The 23208-nt window shown below is 39.8% G+C and overlaps 1 protein-coding gene across 2 annotated transcripts in view; it reads left to right on the top strand.

Moving 5' to 3' along the window:
* The window catches only part of MBD2 (methyl-CpG binding domain protein 2), a 53735-nt gene extending 30789 nt beyond the window's left edge, over window positions 1-22946 (top strand). For both annotated transcript variants that reach the window (XM_075128371.1, XM_048850631.2), the window contains 4 exons: window positions 7803-7893; window positions 8738-8915; window positions 17271-17412; window positions 22465-22946. In XM_075128371.1, coding sequence (XP_074984472.1) covers window positions 7803-7893; window positions 8738-8915; window positions 17271-17400 — 399 coding nt within the window. In that variant the 3' untranslated portion in view covers window positions 17401-17412; window positions 22465-22946. The remainder of the gene's footprint in view (window positions 1-7802; window positions 7894-8737; window positions 8916-17270; window positions 17413-22464) is intronic.
* The last annotated feature ends 262 nt before the right edge of the window (window positions 22947-23208 follow it).

The raw sequence follows: 23208 nt of genomic DNA, 5'->3' as shown, positions 1-23208 counted from the left end.
AGTGGCTGATCCTGGTTGAATAATGTATTAAATTAAAACCGTTGCATGTATTTATATTATGAGCTGGGTGAATTCTTGTTGTGGTTGAATTAAAACCTAATTCAATCTGATATTTGAACACACCCTTAATTTAAGTTACTTGGAAGAGAGAGTTTCAGGGGCCACAAAAAATAAGGCCTAATGGAGTCTGCCAAGAAACTAATATGATGTCTCACAGAAAGAGAGAGAGAGAAAGAATGAGAATGAACAGTGAGAGAAAGAGGGAGAAGCAAGAAAGTCAAGCAGAAGTCTGTGGGCTCAACTATGACTCTGAAAAGCTAGAAAGAGAGATTTTGCATCTGTTGGCAAAAGAGGTTTAGAGTTGTGAGCTAAAAAGCTGCTCCTTTTGTTTTTAGTTTCTCCTGCATTTGGAGAAGCAGGATTTTTTACATTCTGTGTAAATATATGATTGCATCAAACAGAATACTGGACTTCCACTTTCCAACTGGAAATGCCCCAGGGCATAGGCGCAGACTCCTCAGGTACTCAAGGGAAAAAATTGGTTGGTGCCACCAGCAGCTCCCTGATCAGCTGCTCCTGCACCTCCCACCTGCCGGCAGTCCTGCCGATCAATGCCTCCTGCCCACCCCGGATCAGTTATTCCACGGCATGCAGGAGGCGCGGGGAGGGAGAGGGAGTGGGGCGTGTTCGGGGTAGGCCCTTGAGGGAAGGGGTGGAGTGGGTGTGGGGTCTGGGGCAGAGCTGGGGGTTGAGCACCCCCCCACACCCCTCGGCACATTAGAAAGTCAGTGCCTCTGTCCCAGGGCCTGAACTTTGACTAGCTGATCAGTGGTACCTAAGGATTATATTGTAACAATTTTCCAAAGCCATTTTCTGTTAAGATATTTTTTAAACAACTCTCAAAAACTGATAATATATACTAATGGAGCACAAGTACTCCTAAGAGCTTGTAAATGTGTGAGTTGCCTGTTCTGTTTTTCCCTTGGATTGTTGGATCGTTAACTCTAAGAAGTTGGAGAAAGAAGGGCTTCCCTGCATCTTCCATGCATAGTTCCTGTTTCCAGCTAAACCTTTTGTGGAGACTCTAAATCATGTATTGCACTTCTTGATTTAATACAGTATTGAACAACTTCACACATTTTGTGATACCTGGTAAAATATGTGTTATTAAGCACAGACTACATACACACATAAAGTTTGACATGGTTTTAGGGGTGTCATTTTCATGACCTCTCCATGTGCAGTTTTATTTCAGAGGCTCCTGTCTGCTCGACCCCCTTTTTACAAATGGGGAACTGAGGCACAGGGAGGCTAAGTGATTTGCCCAAGGTCACATGGGAACTCTGTGGCAGAGCAGGGAATTGAACCTGAGTCTCCCGTATCCCAGGCCAGTGCCCCAACCAACTGGTCCCTCTTTCTTCTCTATTAAACTGTATAGTAACTGGGGGGAAAAAATCTAAATTTCTAACTACCAATGCAAGGAATATCAGGAAGAGAAATCATTTCTGTAGCTGTCACCATAGAAGGATTAAAGTGTAGCTTTTCAGTAATTAAGCTGCAAACTATCTTATGCTTTACATTATAATATGTAAGATTGCCCTGTCCTCTTAGGGTCCAGTTTTGCACAATATAACTCCTGTAGGCAGTCTTGTTGACTTCCATGAGAGTACTTCCAATGCTAAGGGTTTGCAAGATTGAGGGTATGTCTACACTGCAGTTAAAAACCTGTGATGGGCCCATGCCAGCAGACTCAGACTTTCTGGACTTAGGCTTGTAGGCTGTTTAATTGTGGTTTAGATGTTCAGGCTTTGGCTGGAGATAGGGTTCTAGGACCCTCTGAGGTGGGAGGATCCTAGAGCCCAGGCTCTAGCCAGAGCCCAAGCATCTATATCATATTTAAGCAGCTCCTTAGCCTGAGCCCTGCAAGCCTGAGCCAGCTGATGGTGTCCAATTGCAGTGTAGACATACCCTGAGACCCTTAGTCTTTCTGTGTTCTGGACTACTTGTTCTAACTGGATGTGCAATCACTTATTAGCAAAGTGATTCCAATGCTTACATACCTTTTTAAAAGTAACACTTAATATGAGGAATGACATGGAAAAGGCCAGTGCAGTCATGTTACTCTTTAGTCATTTTGGGGCAACTGTGTAAAACAGGCTGTTTCCATTTATTGCGCTAAGGAAAACTGGCAGCTCATAACACTTTGTATTCAGTGGTTACAGTAATAGGGAGACTAATCTATCAGTGGATCTGCACAGGGATTTGGGCATTCCAATACTGAACATTACAGCACCTAACTGTTAGGTGCCTAGAAAAATCACAGGAACAACACTGTGATCCACAAAGCCGAACAAGGCGCCTAGCTTCCTATACGTAGAATAGGAAGAGATAGACACCTTAGACTGCTATCCACAAGAGGAAGCACACTAGTCACAGAGCTGCCTCAGCTAGCCAAAGGGAGATGCTGACCAGAGGCTGTGTGCTAAGCCCCACCTCTCTCTCAGAGATAGGCTCATAAGTCTGTGCTGCAGGAAGGTGCCTGTATCTGCTTAGCAATCCACAAACAAGAACCAGTCATTCTGGAGTCCAGCATCTTAGATACCTAAAGCATTTCCTGCAGGAATGAGTTAAGTGCCTGCCTGACTCTACACAAAACAGGGAGCTGGTGTGTGTGGCCACCATATACTTTAAGCCCAGTGGTTAGAACTGCTCACTTGGAATGTGAGAGAGCAAGGTTCAATTCTCAGAGGGAGAGAAAGATTTGAATAGAGGTCTCCCACCTCTCAGGAGAGTGCTCGAATCACTGATAGTCTGATGTAGGCTTCCTTAATCTCTCCTGTTGAAGCTCTTCCTCTGTGGATAAACAATGAAAGTGATTGAAGCAGAGGGACTGTTTTCACGGTCTTGCTCTCTCTTGGCCCAGTGTCTGTTCCACTGTGAATAAATACTTCAATCATTGGGCCAGACAGAGACATGATCCAAAATTTTTCTTGGAAAAGTGAAAGAATATCAGGGAGGCAAAATTGTTGTTTTTTTTTTAATTTTTAAAAATTATTTTAAATTATTTAAATTATTTAAAACTATTGTTTATTATGATTTGCCAAACAAAATACTTCACTTAAAAAAAATCCAAATAAACTAATTGTACAAGTGCAAAGGACGTGCAAAGGATCACCAACAGAAACGTAGCAAGGAAATAAAGTTCTACCCATCCTTGCAACTGTGGCTTCACATTCCCTCATTACTTCTCCCACCAGAGAAGAAGGGTAGGTTATATCTGATGAGTCAGGAGATATGGGCTGAATTTCTGGCTCTGCCACAGATTCCTGAGTCACTTTGGGCAAGTCACTTAATCTCTTTCCTTCAATTCCCTCTCTGTAAAAGAATACTTCCTTATTTCACTGGAGTGCTGGGAGAATGGCCAAAGAATGTACCCAATACTAACAGGATGAGGGACTCTATTTGGAGAAACCGTGACTCTGAAAAAGACTTGGATAATGGTGGATAATTAGCTGAACATGAGCTCCCAGTGTGAAGCTGTGGCTAACATGGCTAGTGTAGAAATAGGGGAATATTGAGTCAGAGTAGGGAGATTATTTTATCTTTGTATTTGGCACTGGTGCAACAGCTACTGGAATCTTGTGTCCAGTGTTAGTGTTCACAGTACAAGAAAGTTGTTGATGAATTGGAGGCGCTTCAGAGAAGAGCCACGAGAATGATTAAAGTTTTGGTAAACATGCCTTTTAGCAAAAGTTTCATGGAGCTCAATCTATTTAGCTTATTAAGTAGAAGGTTAAGAGGTGACTTGGTCAGTCTACAATTGCCTATATGGGTAACCCAAATTTGATAATAGAAGGCTTTTTAATTAGCAGAAAGAGATATAACAAGATCCCATGACTGAAAGTTGAAGCTAGATAAATTCAGACTAGAAATAAGGAGCAAATTTGTAATGTTGAGGGTTTATAACCATTGGAACAACTCACTAAAGATTGTGATGGATTCTCTATCACTAGCAATCTTTCCCACTGGATGTTTTTCAAAAAGACATGATTTTAGTTCAATCCACAGCTATTGGACTTGAAGCAGAAATTAATTCAGGGAAGTCCTATGGCCTGTGATATGCAAGAGGTCAGACTAGAATGATTTATCTATTTTAGGTATTTATACAGTCCCTATCACCATAATATCTGAGTACCTCACAGTTCTTAAAGTATTTATCCACATAACATTCCTGTGAGGTAGGGAAGTACAGTTAATCTCCCTGGGCACTGGGCCTCCTACTCCAAGTTCTTCGCATATCCCTGCTCTCCAGATATCCATCCTGGAGCAGCCATGTTTCTCCCAGTGCCTCCACACATCCGTATATCCCCTATTATCTAACCTTCCTCCCTGGCACCTCATGGTCTATGTGAGGAGTAGAGAGAGTGATTTGGGGAAGCAAGCTGTTGGCATCAGAGAACAATAGTATCTGAGGGTACATCTACCTGCAAAGAAAGTCTATCACCCCAATCTCAAGAGCCCGGGTCAATTGGCTTGGGCTGCAGGACTAACAATAACAGCGTAGATATTCCTACTCTGACCCTCATCAGGTTTCAGAGCCAAGGCTCCAGCCCAAGCCTGAATGTCTACACTGATATTTTGAGCCCTGCAGCCTGAGCCCTGGGAGCCCACGTAAGTTGACCCAAGCTCTGAGACCCAGCGCTGGAGGTTTTTCTTTGCAGTATAGACATACCCTGTGATATAATCTCTGTGGGTGGAGATGGAAGTTCTTGGGCCTTGAGTGTTTAGCTGGAGTAACAGGGCACAATTTTTGAAAGGAAGCATTTTAAAAAGTTTCCTTTGCAGAAATTAGCAGTTATTTTACTAAAATAACTCATATTTTGGTTATTTAGCAATGAGTTATTGCTAATATTTACTAAAATATATTAATATTTATAAAATATTATATAATATAATTTATATAATATAAAATTATATTTTATATTATATAAATAAATTATAAATAAATTATAAATAAATAATATAAATATATATAATTTATTTATAAAATATATAAATATTTAGTAAATATTAGTTTTTACTAAAATAATATTATTTTACTAAAATAACTCATATTTTGGTTATTTAGCAATGAGTTATTTTAGTAAATAGCAATCCACAAACAAGAACCAGTCATTCTGGAGTCCAGCATCTTAGATACCTAAAGCATTTCCTGCAGGAATGAGTTAAGTGCCTGCCTGACTCTACACAAAACAGGGAGCTGGTGTGTGTGGCCACCATATACTTTAATTATATTTAATTATATTTAATTATTTAATTATAATTATATATATATATATATAATATATATATATATATATTATATAAATAAATTATAAATAAAATATTTAATAAATATAAATATATAATATAATTTATATAATATAAAATATTAGTAAAATAACTCATTGCTAAATAACCAAAATATGAGTTATTTTAGTAAAATAATATTATTTTAGTAAAAACTAATATTTACTAAAATAACTCATTGTGGATTGCTATTTACTAAAATAACTCATTTGTCCTCAGAAGAGTTATTGTGAGACAAACTGAGACTAAAATCAATGATTAAACTGAATGAGAAGGATTTTAATTCTTTTTCACTGCTTATGCATATCTCAATGTACTCTTAGTTATAGAGTTGCTACTTACACTTTCATAGTAACTATAACATGGATTTCTTTAGTGTTCTAGAATTTTAAAGGCATTGTCACTTTATCCAAAGAGTGGTATTGGTTCTTAGAGGAAATCTATTACACTTCTTTGGAATACAATGTTTTAATGATACAGAGAGTGTCAAATAATACACACAAAAGACTCAGGATGCTAAATGTATACAATTAAAAAAATAAGATGCAAGGGAAATAATCTGTCTTCAACTACCATCAAGGTAACAATATAACTTAAGGGAGGGAGCTATAACTTAAAGAGGGAATCTTTTTCACAAAAGGGTGAGACAGGAAAACCCTGGCCTGAAAATGAGGAAAAGAAAGCTTCAGCTAGAAATAAGAGTTCAGAAATTGGGGGAGAGTTCACAGGAAGAATTTTAGGATTCAGATTAAGTGTTCGTAGTTGTATGAGCAAATGAGGAGTGACGGATATCAAAGGAAACTGTTGAGTCACAGAGATGTCCAAGAACAGGTTAGAGTAATCTGTCAGTGGAACTATTGTAGTCAAATAGTCCTACAATCAGCACAAGTGTTGGGTCAAACTGGATGATCCAAAGGTCTTACTCAGTTAAGATCCAATTTGTAAAACAGTCATGAATATTTTGTTGTCCAGTTGAGAGAGCAGTGGTGTTGGATGACTATCTGTAGAAAGTTAATCTCTTTTTACTTGCAACATTCAGAGTAGGTAAATTATCATTCACCCACTGGTCCAGATGTCATGATGGAACAAGCACAAGAATTCCCAGAGCAATTACTTGTCACATTTTCCTGTCAGTGCTTAAAAACAGTTGACTTTCTCGTTAACCTTTTCCTCCCCATGGATAGTGCCCTCCATTCCTGAGAAAATGATTTCTCTTTAATGATTCTTGTTCAGAAGTTTATTGCATTTCAATATGAACTTGATTGTTTTTTTAATGAAGGAAGCCTGAATACATTGAGTACACTCATTAATTCCAAAGATAGGTGGTGGGTGAAGGAGGGGGAAAACCAAATGTTATAGCCACTAATCCCTTACTGTTTGTGCTCTATATCGGAGATCCCAACTAAGTGGTACATTACTAACTTGCCAAGAATGAAGTCAATGCCTAATTTTATTTAAAATGGAACTTATTCCTACTTGCTTTCAGTGTTCAGAGGTGATAGCTGTGGAGACTATATGTCCAATTGTGCAGTGTTCTATCGTAACCAGAGTGTAGGCTACTCATACATGTACAAGAAGACCACAGTGAGTGGACACGGGTTGCCTCTAGCCAATTTTTTGAGAATTTTTCATTTTTTGAGTGAACTTCACTAATATGACTGGTTTAGTATTGTATTAAGAACTCAGTAGTACTGGCAGGAGGAGCCTAAGAGTATGTGTATGCTGTGTTTTTAAAACTCTCAGCAGCGAGACTCAAAGCCTGGGTCTACAGTCTTGGGCTTGTGCTATGCAATGTAGACTTTACTGGAGTGTGGGCCCTGAAGCTTAAGGAGGGGGTGGGTTTCAGAACCCAAGCTCCAGCCTAAGCCTCAACATCCATACAGCTGTTTTTAGTGCGAGCTCTGTGAGCCTGAGTCCATAGACCTGGGCTCTGAGACTCTACCGCAGATTTCAAAACGTAATGTAGACATTTCCTAAAAGTCATAACACTGGTAGATAGAAGTAGAAAGAAGGAATCTGTACCCTTCTGTGGGAGTATCTCAGGCTACTAATCCATTTTTGTGCCTGGCAAACAGGTGGCAGAGGTAGAGAAAGTGGACTTAATTTGAGTTGTATTTCAGATAACTTTTTTCATTAGAAAATACTAAGGGTTTGATCCCACTCCCATGGAAGTCAATGACAAAGCTCCTATCAGTGGATGGAATAATCAGTGGAAGAATAAACATGCCCCAGTCTTTATGTAGTAAGTGGTGTGGATATTAAAAAGTGATATTATTCCTTTTTATTTAATAGGGTGCAGTTGTACGTCACCAGTTATCACTTTCCTTGTTTAAGTGTCCTATATGTTTTAGTTGTGAATAAACTCTATGTTAATATAAACATGATTCTGTTTGTGCTATGCTTCCACATATATTTTTCTTTGCTAACAAGCAATCTCACTTTCCATCTTTCAGCTTTTCTGGGAGAAGAGGCTACAAGGCCTAAGTGCATCTGATGTAAGTGAACAAATTATAAAATCCATGGAGCTACCTAAAGGACTTCAAGGTACTGTATGCCTTTAGTAACTATGCTATGCTTAGTCAGCAGAATGTATAAAAAAAGATAGTTAGCTTTTCAAATATTCTTAAGCTGTTACAGTATGTATCTCTGACTTTAATTTACTTTAGTAACCCTCAGATCTTGACATGCACTTGCTGGCAGAAACATCTGTCTCCTCAAAAGGGTTTTCTCTTTTACTGAGTTACTTACTTAACTAATATAAAGAACATTTAAGAGTTGTACTCTTTTCTTGGCAGAAGTGCAATTGATATGAAATTCAAGTAAGTTGTAGGTCACAGTTAGTAACTGTTTATTCTACCACATTGGAGACCTCTATAGAAATTTGAAAGAATTGTGAAAGACTTCACTACTACTTGCCAGCATTGGTTTCATTCCTTGTGGCACTGAAGTAAAGAGAATTGAGATACTGGTATAGATTAACGTTAAAAGCTACAAAGAGAAATTGTATTTCAAGATCAAATGTTACATTAATAAATGTACTTGAAGACAAGATAATTGCTGGAGAAGGAACCCAGATCATTAAATTGGTTGACCTTTGAGGAAACTGTAGCCAATTTGTAAGTTAGCACTTTACAAATAGCAAATATAGAAGACATTTGGCGGTTTTTACTATATGTTAAAATTGCATTAACAGGGTTTCAAAGTCATTTGTATTTCATAGTCATCATTGCCATTAGATATGTTGTCTTAAAGTGTATGCTCATCCATCTGGATGACATCTTATACATAGTTGTCTTGCAAACAGGAGAAAGTCTGCCATTTAAGGTCATACATACCATGTGTACAGTAAGACATAAATAAATTAATTGTGTTGTAATTTACATTTTAGGAGTTGGACCAGGCAACAATGATGAGACCCTCCTATCTGCTGTCGCCAGTGCTTTGCACACCAGTTCTGCACCTATCACAGGGCAACTCTCTGCTGCAGTGGAAAAGAACCCAGCAGTGTGGCTCAATACATCTCAGCCCCTTTGCAAAGCATTCATTGTTACGGATGAGGACATTAGGTAAGGGAGTTGAGACATGAAATTTTCAGTAAAATGTGCATTTTCATATCCTGAGCTTGCTCTTCATCTCTAATGAAAAACCAGAGCATATTCCAAAACGTTAAACAGAATCATGTACCTTCCCATTGGAACTTGTTAAGTGTATCTGTTAAACTGCAGAATAAAATGGTTGCTTCCTAAATATATTTGCATTTAACAGAATAAAAAAAAAATACTCTTATGGCTAGAGTGCTAGTCTGAGCCTTGGCAGACCTGGGTTCAAATCCCTACTCTGCCACAGACTTCCTCTGTGACGTTGGACAAGTCATTTTGTCACGCAGTGCCTCAGTCACCGGTCTGTTAAGTAGGGATAATAGCACTTCCCTACCAGAAAACTATGAGGCATTCAGATACAATGGAAACGGGGGCTCCAAATAAGTACCTTGGATAGATTTTTGTTGATAAATTTGTTTGTAAAACATGAATACCCATTTTTCTATATGGTTTTTGAGCCACAAAGAATCTGAGCTCTATTTTAGCCACCATTTAGCTTTTTGCAATATATAAACTAGGCAGGGCTGGAAAAGCTGGAGTCGGGGTCCTTTTGCTGACAAGCTCTTCACCTTGTAGCCTTGCACTCCAATTTTTCTAATTGACAGAGCCGGGAATCGAATCCAAGAGTTTTGGCTCCCAGTTTTGTGCTCTAACCACTTTAAGCATTTCAACTCCTGGAATTCTGAACATTTCTTCCAGCAGTTAAGATGTCTCCTGAATACTGTTGAATAGGGTAGTATAGAACGGAGTTCTTTTTTAGGAGTGATTCATTAATGATTAATTATTCTATTCACTGTCATGCTTTTAATTTCCAAAACAGTGAACAAATATTACATTCATATAATCTGAATGTGATGTTATTGCCTTTGTTCTATAGATCAGAAAACTGAGTTAGAGAGACTAAACGACATGCTGAAGTCCTCCCAGGGAGCTGGATTCAAAGCCAGCATGGGGCACTGGAGTTCCTGACTTTCAGTCCATGGTCCAGAGCTCTAGACCATGTTGTTTGATTTATTTTTTTTCCCCCTTAAAGGAACATCAACTTAAAAAATAAGACTTCTGTCTGAAAATATTTTACCTGTTATTGTTACAATTACAGCATTTTATTCATAGTAGGGCAGCTTTTCCTGTATTGACAGTGTGTGAGGTGTGGTTTTTTCAGCTTAACAAAGGAGAAGATACACTTCTTAGAAAATTATAAATCACAACAGTTGGCCATGAGGACTGAGGGCAGCAGCAAGTGTAGTAATTGAAATTACTTGTAACTCAACGGTGGCCCTTTTGACTGTTCACTAGCAAGCACAGAATGCTTTCCTGCCCATTTGTGTATGATTATTTTAACTAACCTTTATTACTGCCAGAAATGAAAAGCAAACTTCACACAAAGACCATTTATGAAACTAAAACAGTGTAAAAGGTAGCATCCTAATATAGCCTATCTGTTATAACACTGCAAAAAAAGGTGGTAATTCTAAAAAACACTAATTGCATTGAAAAATTAAGGGATAAAGAGAAAAAGCTTTGGTCACACCTGGTCAGAGGCAAGTAATGGCTATGAATTTTGAAGACCAAGCATAACAGCTACCTCCACAGAGTAAAATTATTGCCAGTTTGAGCCTTGGGTAACTCTTTATTAGGATAATTACCACCATTACAAATTTATTAGAGGCTACTTACCAGGTATTAGAGCCTACAGAAATTGTAAACACTTGCCTAGAAGTGGAATATCCATCCCTATTGTATGTTAGGATGAAGAATATACTGCTTTGTGTGTTTGGGATGGGGTGAGGGTTGTAAATCAAAAACTGGTCTCAAATGAAAAGGCACTAATTTTGTGGGACATATTTTGTGCTTCTGCTATAACAGCAGCTAACGGCTATTTCTACAGCAGTGTACATTTTTGCTGACAGAACAAATACAGCAGTTCTGGTACATAAACAAGAAAGTAAATCAAATGGAGCTGTATTGGCCTTCACAGTATGGAAAAAGTGAGGGGGGAAATCATAGGTGGAAGTTCAAACAACACTGTAGTGTGGTTATGTACAGTTATTTGAACCAGCATTTGCCTAAAAGAACACTTTATTTTGTGTTCTCCTCTGTATCTATGGAACAAAGTGTATAAATGTAAAAATCATGCTAGGCCCATTGTATAAAAAGCTAGATAGTTGATTGTACAAGAAAACAAAACAATCTATTTAAAGTATGTTCAGAGTTTGAAACTGTTGATCTTGAATTGCCGTTATTTAGGCGTGACATGGTTTCTTGCCGTAGCATTTTTGCTACAGTTAAAACTAGTATAACCTAATTGTAATTTGATTTTTGGAGAGTTTGGCTTCTTCATATTCCCCCAGCCATTCACATTCTTACAGTTTATGTTCTTCAGTGTAATACTTTCCTACCTCCTCTGCCCACCACATACATATACAAGTAGCCGTGTTGTGTGGTTCTAGTTAAGAAAAATAGCCACCAGAACATATGTTCAGTGACCTGTGTGTCCTGTCTTGATCCACAAAAGCTCCTAGGGTGAAATTCTGGCTCCACTGAAGTCAATGGCAAAACTCCCTTTGACTTCAGTAGAGCTAGTATTTTGCCTTCAACATGTACTCTATTATTATTTATTTTTTTTAAAGATGAATTCATTGAAACTGGGAAAGGTATTTATTTAAAAACAGGCAACCTTATATTTTATTTGCTCCAAAGAGAGAAATGCAGCCGTATTCGAAACTCAATCCAAAATCCTTAAATTAAAAACATAAAGTATTACTTACAAAAGCATTTCATAATAGTTATCTAACATCTTTAGTATTCAGGACTAAACATTTTTCAGCTTCACTAGGAAACTTGCAGCAAGAATGTCAAATAACCTAGAGTCAGGGTTTTTACTTTTTCTTCCTAGTGGAAGAGAGGTTTAATTATGAATAATTACAAGCTGCTTATGTGTAATTAATATTTTGTATAACTACCAGCAGAGGGCACTTTTGCATTGCTGTTCTGCTTTTCCATCAGTAGAAAGTACTGATTTTTAAGAAAAAGGCTAAAGAATTTTACTTCGGTCGTTTAAGTCTGTAATTTCCATAAAAGTTTTAATACATTGGTTTTGAATCCCTGCACTGCTGCTGCGTTGCTCACCTGTAAGTGCTCGATAAGTGTTAAGCCAGCAACTTTATTGTATAACTGATGAACACAAATCTCATGGCTTTCAAACTATTTGATTAAATTAACAAGCTCTTTGCCATTCCTTGTGATTAAGTCAAGTTGAATCTGTAACTTTCCTGAATGGTTCAACAGACGTTTCAGCTCCGTTAACACTTCTGTGTTTGGCATATTTTTCATTTGCTCCTCCACAGAACTGAAGTAAAAAGTCATGTACTGTGCATGGTGTTCAGTAGCAGCATACCAGCTTCCCCATCTTTGCTCACCTGGGCTAAGAGGCAATTTTATAGGAAGATTGGAACCCACAGCCTGGACTGTGATTTGCACATTGCTCTTTAAAACACAATTTTCTGCTCAGACAATGTTTAAAACCTTTTTGACTATTGCCTATTAGCTTGTCAATATCTAGTATGGGATAACATGGTTTTGGTAATTAAATATTAATGGTAAATAGGCCCAATGGCCTGTAATGGGATATTATTAGATGGGGTGGGATCTGAGTTACCCAGGAAAGAATTTTCCGTAGTATCTTGCCCATATGCTCAGGGTTTAGCTGATCACCATATTTGGGGTCGGGAAGGAATTTTCCTCCAGGGCAGATTGGAAGAGGCCCTGGAGGTTTTTCGCCTTCCTCTGTAGCATGGGGCACGGGTCACTTGCTGGAGGATTCTCTGCTCCTTGAAGTCTTTAAACCACAATTTGAGGACTTCAATAGCTCAGACATAGGTGAGAGGTTTTTCGCAGGAGTGGTGGGTGAAATTCTGTGGCCTGCATTGTGCAGGAGGTCAGACTAGATGATCATAATGGTCCCTTCTTACCTAAATATCTATGAATCTATGAATCTAGTAAATTGGGCCTCCAGATATCACCAGCATTACAGGTAAGATGAACTGAGTTAGGCATTAATCTCTGAAGCAGTTGATTATAGGATGCGTTATCAGAGATTAAATGCACTGATACCATCAAAATCCACCCCAAAGGTATTCAAGCACTTGCAATAGTTTATGCAGTGATGTTGTAATTAACAGACTATAGGTAAATTGGATCAGCGAGGACAGCTTTCAATTCCAAGTCAGATGTGTCTTCACCATTTAGGCCTTGCAAAACAAACAAAATATGTAACACAACTGATCTTGGGTACTAGTTAATAGGTCAGTGGCCAAGGACAAGCATCTAGACTGCTTCACCAATTCCATAATCTCCTGCTTGTGACACTTTAGGTCACAGCTGAGTTGATGAAGGAATTTTTCCATCATTTGCTACATTCTGTCTGAAAAATTCCCATAGGTTTTGGTTGTCCAGTTCTTTAAGAGCAATATTTGTGCAAATAAACACCCCTGTTAGTCAAAGTAGGAAGTTACATGTTTCTGGGTTTTCAGTGGAATTTTGAAACAAGAAAGTCACCATTTTTTTTTCCTTCTCAAGTAAAGCATTCGCTTCACTTTGGGTTTGTGCCTTTCTCTTTTGGCAAATGCCTGACAAGACACTGTTTGTCATCTACAGTAGGTACAGAAGAGCTGACCAGCATCAGAGTATAAAACTCTTGGTTGATACTGCTTCACATGATCTGTGCAGACCCCCTTGCCTCCAGCCAGCTCCGCACCCCCTGCCCTGCCCGCAGCCAGCCCCGCACCCCCTTGCCTCCAGCCAACCCCGCACCCTCCTGTCTCCAGCCAGCTCTGCACCCCCTGACCTGCCCGCAGCCAGCCCTGCACCCCCTGCCTCCAGCTAGCCGTGCCCCATGCCCCTGTCTGCAGCTGGCCCCACGTCCACTGGTGCTGTGCAGTTCCCAGGGCAGTAACCCTGCACACCTGCTTCAATGAGAGGGGCAGGGAGCAGCTGGGACCCACACATGTGCACACCCTAGGGTGACCAGACAGCAAGTGTGAAAAATCAGGACAGGGGGTGGGGGGTAATAGGACCCTATATAAGAAAAAGACCCCAAAATTGGGACTGTTCCTATAAAATCAGGACATCTGGTCACCCTAGCACACCCCCAGGGAGTGGCGGGGACCCACACATGTGAAACGGAGGTCATTTCTAGTTCAGGCCCATCTTTTTAAAAAAGAACTTTAGGCAGGTATTTAAAAAAGAACTTTAGACAGCTGTATTTTCCCGGACGGGTCAGGCTTTTTGGTTCTTAAATCGCCGTCCGGGAGGAATTTTTAAATTTTTAAAATTCCTCCCGGGAAAATATGGACGTATGGTAACCCTGTTGGTACAAAAAATACATACTGGGGCACATCCCTTAAATAAGAATTTTTTATAGGAAACTGGTTGTTAAGATTTTGGCAGCTCATCACTGAGTAGCACCCTACTGTAGGCGCTGCCTACAGCAGTGGAAGGGATTTTTCCATCGCTGTAGGTAACCCACCTTTCCAAGTAGTGGGATTCTTCTGTTGACTAACTGTATCTACACCAGGGGATACGTAGGCATAGCTACGGCACTCAGGGATGTGAATTTTTCACAACCTTGGGCACCACAGCTGTGCTGATCTAATTTTTATGTGTAGACCAGGCCTGAGTCAACGTGCTAGAGAGAAGTAAGAAAATTAGAGTAAAAAGACAGTTTTGCCTCTGCTTTTACATCAGCTTTTCTACTGACCTCTGCTGCTTTGTTTTATTCTCCTCTTGCTCTCTGTGGAAGAGAGGGACGTACTTTGGGGAGTGCTAGGGATTGCATCTGTTCAGCTCAGCTGAGCAGTGTCAGTGACATCCTCACAGGTCTCCTGCTTCCATCTTTGCTTGAGGCAGATTTCTTAGTATCTTTGCCGCCACCGCAAATGGAAACAAAGGCACTGGATCCTCTGTGTATCCATCTAGCACACATTTCTTACAGTCCAGATTGGCTTCGACCTTTGACCAGCTCTAGTGATTTAGGTATACATTTTTTGTGCAAATGCTTTCCTGCTGAAAAATATGATCTTGTCAAAACTGAAAGTTTTCCCAGAAAAACGTCAGTTCTGATGCAAAATTAGTTTTTTCTTGTGGAGAAACTTCAAAAAGAATTTTTTGTTTCAGACAAACACTTTGGAATGTAAATGAGAAATTTCTTTCATTTTGACTTAAACTGTCATTTTCAATTTGAAAAAACAAATCAAAACAAAATGACATTTTGATTTTAGTGTCAGTTTGAAACTAAAAATTCTTGTTTTGAATCTGTTCAAAAGTTCCCATGGGAAAATGAAAATTTTTCACATAAGAAATTTTGACTGGAAAATGTGGGGAGAAAGTAGAGAAAAATACAGTCTTCAGTGATCAGAACTACTCAAGTGAGAACACTTCCTAGGTGTGGCTGTGGTTATAAGGCATAGAGTGCCATCATCAGAGGATCTGGACATGCACTGGACTCTGAATGATTCTGCTCCAATTTATATCAGTGAAAATCTGAAGGAAATGGAATTACACCAATGTAAAACTAATGTAAGAGAAAAATTTTAGGTCCATTGCCTAACTGGCTATATCTCTTGAATTTCCTGACCTATACTTTGGAGATCTAGTTCATATTGCCCGCACCTTGCTTAAAAGTAAATCACATTAATTAGCATTGTTACTGTACCCAACACTGCTAAAGTCCAACCTAATGTGATGTGCTGAGCAGAAAGATATTTAATCAAGTTTTGACAAGACCTTCTTTCACCCACAATGTGAACTTGACATAAAACATGAAATGAAGCTTATTGCATCTCAAACTTTTCTAACATTGTATCCATATGCAGGTTGTGGCTTAATAAAGTACCTAGGTTAATGCAGAGTGAGATCTTCATGCCAGGGTCAGAGCAGCATAAAGGGTCTTAAAAGCCCCATATGTATCCAGGGAAAGAATCCCCTGGTTCAGGCACTGCAGAAGACAGACAAAAGACTGCCTTCTGAGTAACCCCTCACAAAGTAATGGTGGGGCTGAGTCCAGGAGGGGTATGGTAGGGGTGGGGACGCAGCACTGAAGCCCGTAGGGCAATATAGAGTGGTTTCTGTAACTTAGACCTCCAGACTATATAATTTATGCTGGGGGCTCCTCCAGCCTCCAGGAGCTGCCCAGGATCAGAAGGGGGCAGACACTTTAGTGTCACCCTCCCCCTGAGCTAAGAGTTCTATGCTGTGGCTCTAAGAGATCTGTTTAAATTGGGTTTTGTAACATTCTCTTAAAATTTGAAAAACTCTACAAGGCACAGGACAGAATTTCATCCAGTTTGTTTTAAAATACTTATTTTTAATAGATGTAAGTTGTCTGTGTATTTGGTGGCTTGTTTTCTTTTTCTTAAAAGAAACTGAAATTAACACAGTTGTCTGTTTAGCAGCTTCTTCCGTAGCATCAAACCGCTTTTCGAACTAACATTTTTCTCTGAAGTCAGAATAGAACTTGGAATAGTTTCAATTAGAGACAATGTCCAGATAAAAACTGTACTTTTAAAATCTTGCCTGTTGTACTAGCACTTCAATTTATTCAGTTCTGATAATATAAAATTTTTAAAAGTCACTGTACTGTTTTGTTACATTATACTTAGGTTGAATAATTAAACAAGACCAATATATTTTATGGGGTTTGGTAAACTAGTGGCTATTTAAAAATGTTCTCAGGTGTGGAGTGACATTTAGAACCTAGAGGAATTTTTCCATCAAACTATAACTCTCTAAATTAGAGTTCACATTTATGGAATAAAAGTTTGAACTGTCATCTCAGAAAACATGATTTCTATAGTGCTTTTAACATCTACTTTAGAAACAAATACTTGGAAGGTGTTCTTATACACTTGCTGTACATACTGATAAACCTCAGAAAAAAAATGTAGTCTGGCATTGCACTTATAGTTCTTTCCTCTGTTCCATATTGTGATACAGGAGGTTGTGTATTATTGTGTGACAACCGATGAGCCCTGAGAACTTATGCAATTATGTTTTTGAGTGATGGCTCTGTGAGAGCTAAATTGGTGGCTGAATATTTACAGTACACAAAAAAAATCCAAAAAATCCTTTTACCTGATGCTGTGAAAAGTCAGTTTTGTAGTAGGATTCATGACTTCAGCTTTAAAATGTTTCTGTTTAGACTAAAAACCAAGTCTTGCAAACCCTTTCTTATGAGTGAAGGTTAGGCAAATGTTATAGTCCTATGTTAATATACACACCGGATTGCTATTGTTTCAAATGTTTGTCGCTCTGTTTTTGAAACAGAAAACAGGAAGAGCGGGTGCAACAGGTGCGTAAAAAACTGGAGGAGGCACTTATGGCAGACATCTTGTCGCGGGCTGCTGATACAACAAAAGATACGGATGTGGAAATGGACAATGGAGATGATGCATAAGAAAAGGATCAGGTAAAGCCAGAACTCCAGGTGGTTTTTCTGTGAGATAGGAATACTTTGTAGTTATTAGCAGTGTTGATCTTAACAGCTGTTCATCTTAACACTGTTACTGAGTCACCCAATGGGCACTTACATCTCACTCAAAAGTTGAGCCCTGTTTTGTCCCATACAAGTATCAAGGAACATACATTGTGGCTGACAAAATACTAAATTGCTATCTCTGCATGCATGCTAAAACACAGAATATCAGAAATATGCTGTCCAGGATACCACTGCAACAGAAGAAGAAAACATGACTCTTTGGCCCGGTCCTGAAAACCCTTACTCAAGCGACTAGTCTGTTTGACTAGAAAGTGGGTATTGATGGAAAACAGTGGTCAAATTCTGCAACATTAACATCTAAGAAGGCTTCAAACTTATTTTTGAACATTCTACAAAAATTAATGATTTCTCCATTTTTTTTTCTTTTTTTTTGTGAAAATTGCTTGAGTTCATAATTTCCTCCTCCTTAGATTTCATTTGTCCCTAACCATTATCTGATGTACTGAATTTGCAGAACTACAAAGTGCTTACATTTCATCCAGTTCTATTTTTTTTTCTTTTATAAAAATGTATTTGGTGATTTTTCTAAAATAACTTCCCATGCCACAGGACAAAAGGGTTCTAATTCTTTCACTCAGCGATGGTATATAATGTATAGAATCACAGAAATGTAGGTCTAGAAGGGACTTGGTGAGGTCATCTAGTCCATCCCACTGTGCTGAGGCAGGACCAAGTATATCTAAACCCTCCCTGACAGGTGTTTGTTTAACCTGTTCTTAAAAATCTCAGATGACAGGGATTCCATAACCTCTCCTGGTAACCTATTCCAGATCTTAAATATCCTCATAGTTAGGTTAGATATTAGGGAAAATTTTCTAAATCTCCCTTGCTGCAGATTAAGCCAATTTCTTCTAGTCCAACATTCAGTAGACATGGAGAATAATTGATCACTGTCTGTTTTATAACAGCTTATACATGTTTGAAGACTGTTATCAGGTCCCCCTAGAGCAGGGGTGGGCAAACTTATTGGTCCGAGGGTCACATCTGGGTGGTGAAATTGCATGCAGGGCTGGGGCAGGGGTTTGGGGTGCGGGAGGGACTGTGGGGTGTGGGAGGAGGTACAGTGTGCAGGAAGGGGCTCAGGGCAAGGGGTTGGGGCAGAGGAGGGGTGCGGGATGTATGAAGGGGGTTGGGTGCAGGAGGGGTGCGAGGTGCGGCAGGGAGTTGGGGTGCAGGAGGGGTGTGGGGTGCAGCAGGAGGTTCAGGAGGGGTGTGGGGTGCAGGAGGGGTGTGGGGTACAGGCAGAGGGCTCAGGACAGGGAGTTGGGGTGCAGGAGGGGTTCGGGCTCCGGCCTGGTGCCGCTTACCTAGAGCGGCTCCGGGATGGCAGCGGCGCACACTGGGGCCAGGGCAGGCTCCCTGCCTGCCTGCCCTGGCCCCGCGCCATGCCGCTCCCGGAAACGGCAGCACCACATCCCTGTGGCCTCTGGTGGAGAGGGGGCACAGGGCTCCGCATGCTGCCCTTGCCACTCTTCCAGGTACCTCCCCCGAAGCTCCCATTGGACGCAATTCCCCATTCCCAGCCAATGGGAACTGTGGGGGGTGGTGCTTGGAGGTGAGGGCAATACACGGAGCCCTCTGCACCCCCACCAGGGGCCAACCGGCCATTTCTGAGAGTGGTGTGGGGCCCGCAGTGCCACAGAGGTAACAATCCTGCAGGTCGGATCCAAAGCCCTGAGGGGCCGGATCCGGTCCATGGGCCATAGTTTGCCCACCTCTGCCCTAGAGGAAACAAGACCTACAGGAAATAGTAAACCAGAGATGTGACCAGCTAAGCAGGCATAGTTATGAAATTGAACACAATTAAGACTGATATTGTGTGGGTTAATAGAGACGGTACAGGGAAAGTGGATGTAAATATTAACAGAGGACAATTAAACCAGACTGACCAGTTAAAGTGCCATGGTGGCTGGTTTATGGAAGACAGCAAGCTTGAACGTTGAGATACAGTCCAGACTGGGCAGTGCTGGAAGAGTGGAATAACATCTCAGGTGTTATTTATGACAAGCATATGCCACTGAAACTGGAAGCCTAACAGTATAGAACAATGATGTGCCCCACAGTGCTGTGTGATGCAGAACCATGGCAGTAAAGAGATGGCAGGTTCAACTCCTGCAGGTATTTTGAGATGAGATGTCTCTATGCTATAAAACGAGCTACACAAAGAGAAAGATTTCAAAATGAAAGCATTAGGAGGGAAGTCAAAGTCTGTGATATGGCTGACAAAATTCAGCAAGCACAACTTTGTTGTTCAGACACATACAGAGGATGAAAGAAGAGGATCTGGTAAGTGGTAGGAGAGGGTAGTAGGAAAGAGACCCTGAGGAAAGCCAAGGAAGCATTGGAGGGATTGCATCAAAGATGATGGTAAGCAGGTAGACCTTAGTGCTGTCTCGGACAAGTGAAGATGGCGGATGCTTGTATGAGGACCTAACCCCACATGATGGGATAAAGGGAAGAAGAAGAAATCAGGTCCCCCCTCAGTGAACTTTTCTCAAGACTAAATGTGCCCAGTTTTTTTTAGCCATTCCTCATAGGTAGGGCCCTACCAAATTCACAGCCATGAAAAACGCGTCACAGTCCTTGAAATCTGGTCTCCCCCTGTGAAATCAGGTCTTTTGGGTGCTTTTACCCTATACTATACAGATTTCATGGGGAAGACAAGCATTTCTCAAACTGGGGGTTCTGACCCAAAAGGGAGTTGCAGAAGGTGGTCGCAAGGTTATTTTAGGGAGTTCGTGGTATTGTCACCCGTCCTTCTGCGCTGCCTTCAGAGCTGGGCTGCCAGAGAGCGGCAGCCGTTGGCTGGGATCCCAGCTTTGAAGGCTGCGCCGTGCCAACAGCCGTGCAGAAGGAAGGGTGGCAATACCACACCATGCCACCCTTACTTCTGCTCTGCTGTCTTCTGAGCTGGGCAGCTGGAGAGTGGCGGCTGCTGACTGAGGGCCCAGCTCTGCAGGCAGTAGTGCAGAAGGAAGGGTGGCAATACCGTGCCAGGCCATCCTTACTTCTGTGCTGCTGCTGGTGGCGGCTCTGCCTTCAGAGCTGGGCTCCCGGCCAGCAATCGCCGCTCTTCAGCTGCCCTGCTCTGAATGCAGTGCTGCTGCCATCAGCAGTGCAGAAGTAAGGTTAGCAGTACCGCAACCTCCCCTACAATAAACTTGTGACTCCCCCCACAACTCCTTTTTGGATCTGGAGCCCTACAATTATGACAACATGAAATTTCAGCTTTAAATAGCTGAAATCATTAAATTTATGATTTTTTAAATCCTATGACTGTGAAATTGACCAAAATGGACCATGAATTTGGTAGGGCCCTACTCATAGGTCAGGTTTTCTAGACCTTTTATCACTTTTGTTGCTCTCCTCAGGACTTTCTCCAGTTTGTCCACATCTTTCTTCAAGCGTGGCATCCACAACTGGATACCTCACTGAGGACTCACCAGTGCCAAGCAGAACGGAACTCTTACTTCCCGAGTCTTACATACATCCCAGAGAGATATTAGCCTTGTTGGTGACTGCATCACACTGTTGGCTCACGTTCAATTTGTGATCAGTTATAACCCTGAGATTCTTTTCTGCTGTACTACTGCCTAGCCAGTTATTCCCCATTTTGTATTTGTGCATTTTTTATTTAGCTAACATTTAACTCTTTGAGGGCAACCACATTGCTCTCCTGAACATTCACAACTTCCACTGAAGCCAATTGGAGTTGGGTACATATTAAAGGTTCTCAGACTTTAGATTTTTTTTAAAAAAAGTCCTGAAATAGTAGAAACATGCAATATAATAAAATACTTAAGTAAAAATCATGCTAGTGCAGAAAGTGCTATTCTAAGCCCAGTGAACCACTTACTACTGCACAAGAGTGAATTTAGTCCTTTGTACTGAGTGAGATTACTGACTTTTCTAAAATATATAAAACTACACTTTTGATTTTTATTGGGGGGGAGAGAGAAATAGATGGGCTAGGTGTGAAATTATTTTTGTTCAATTTAAATGAATTACTGTGATCATACTTTTCATCCTTTGCTTGGTTCTACTCAAATCACCTCTTCTAACAAATTTTATAAATATTTTTGTAAGCACTCAGATACTTCTCTAACTTTTAGCATTCTTTTATTTGCGAAACGTCAAAGTTATGGAGTCAAGAAACATAAGTCAGAAGTATGAAATTTTTGTCTAACAAATAATTATTTTGAAATGGATATTAATGAGGTTATAATATAGACCTATTGTGTTTTATAATGATTATCCTTATTTTAATTGGATAATTCTGCAGAAATTTGACTTATTTAAACTTAATAATAGACCTTTTTGTAGTTCCATGAAAAATGGATTTGTTACATATACATAGCCGGCATGCTATCTTTCTATTCTGTTTTCTTCTAACAGCCATTTTAACTGCACGCTTAAGCAGGATTTTTGAATAAGTGATCAGTTTGTGTATATAGTTGGTGGGTTAAAAACTTTAAACTGGAAGAAAATGTGTTATTGAGATGAACTTTTATATATTATGTAATATATATAAAATGGAAGCTATTTATCAAAAAATGAAAAATTAGGTTAAGGAGCAATGTAACTAAATGCCATAGAAATGCAGGTCACATTTAAGGGTATATTTGTAAATAGTTTGTAAAGGGTTAGATGTTATAAATATATATGTGAGTAAAGTTAGATGGTTATAAGCGCATCAGTTTAAAGTGTTTATAGATGGTTACAAGTAACTTACTGACCTGTTGGACTCTAACAGTTGATTAACCATTTATTAAAACATCAACTATTTATTAGCCTTGTCAACTATTGTCAACTATTTCTAAGTGGGCCCTTAATGTGAAATGTGACTGAAACACAGCTATATGTTTCAACAAAGTTATTCTTATTTATATTGTGATCAACCTATCATTTCTCCAAAGAAATACTTCTACTTTTGATTTGTTTACCCCTCTCTCTAACTTACAGGTACTTTCACTGACTTGTCCCAGGAGGAATTTCCTAAAAAAAACAGAGGCACTTTCTCCTTCGGTCTTTCATTGTAAGAAGAAATGGACCCATGCACATTTATATAGCTTTCTAATAGCATTAAAACCAATGCCTTTTTAGACTCCTATTTTTGATGTATATATCTTATTTGAAAAGCAAACTTTATTTTGTGTCTTACGACTTAAAATAGTCTTTTTTAAAATATCAAACTGTACCCTTAAACTAAAGCTGAGCTTTTGACGCTAGGTTGCAAACCTACTGGAATTATATTGCCTGTACTTAATATTTGTTTTTCCTGTGGTTTATAATAATGATGGATCAGGAGAACAAGGATGGATCAGGAGAATTAAAGATTATTGTGACTCAATGTATATAAACAGATTTTTATACTGCTGTTGAGTGAAAACACCTGTACATTCTTCCATCATCACTGTAAAGATAAATAAATGATTATATTCAGAGCGACTGAAAATTGTTCTGTTATGGGGTAGAGCAAGCAACGAATTTGTGTCCCTGCTCCCAGTTCCAGTGTCTATTGCCTCCTTGTTCTCTCAGCTGAGATTGGTAGGCTGGGGAAAGGCATATATGTCCATATATGCTTTTGTTGCCCAAAGCAGGGCCTGGGGGAAATTTGTCTGAACTTAACAGCAGCTGCTGGATTTTCACCTGAAAGAAAATACAGCTAAAGTACAACATAAATATAAATTTCTTCTGAGAAAGAAT

The sequence above is a fragment of the Caretta caretta genome, chromosome 5, assembly GCF_965140235.1.
Source record: "Caretta caretta isolate rCarCar2 chromosome 5, rCarCar1.hap1, whole genome shotgun sequence".
NCBI classification, from domain to species: domain Eukaryota; kingdom Metazoa; phylum Chordata; order Testudines; family Cheloniidae; genus Caretta; species Caretta caretta.
The sequence above is the reverse complement of the archived record's forward strand: the minus strand, read 5'-3'. Positions and strand labels throughout refer to the sequence as shown.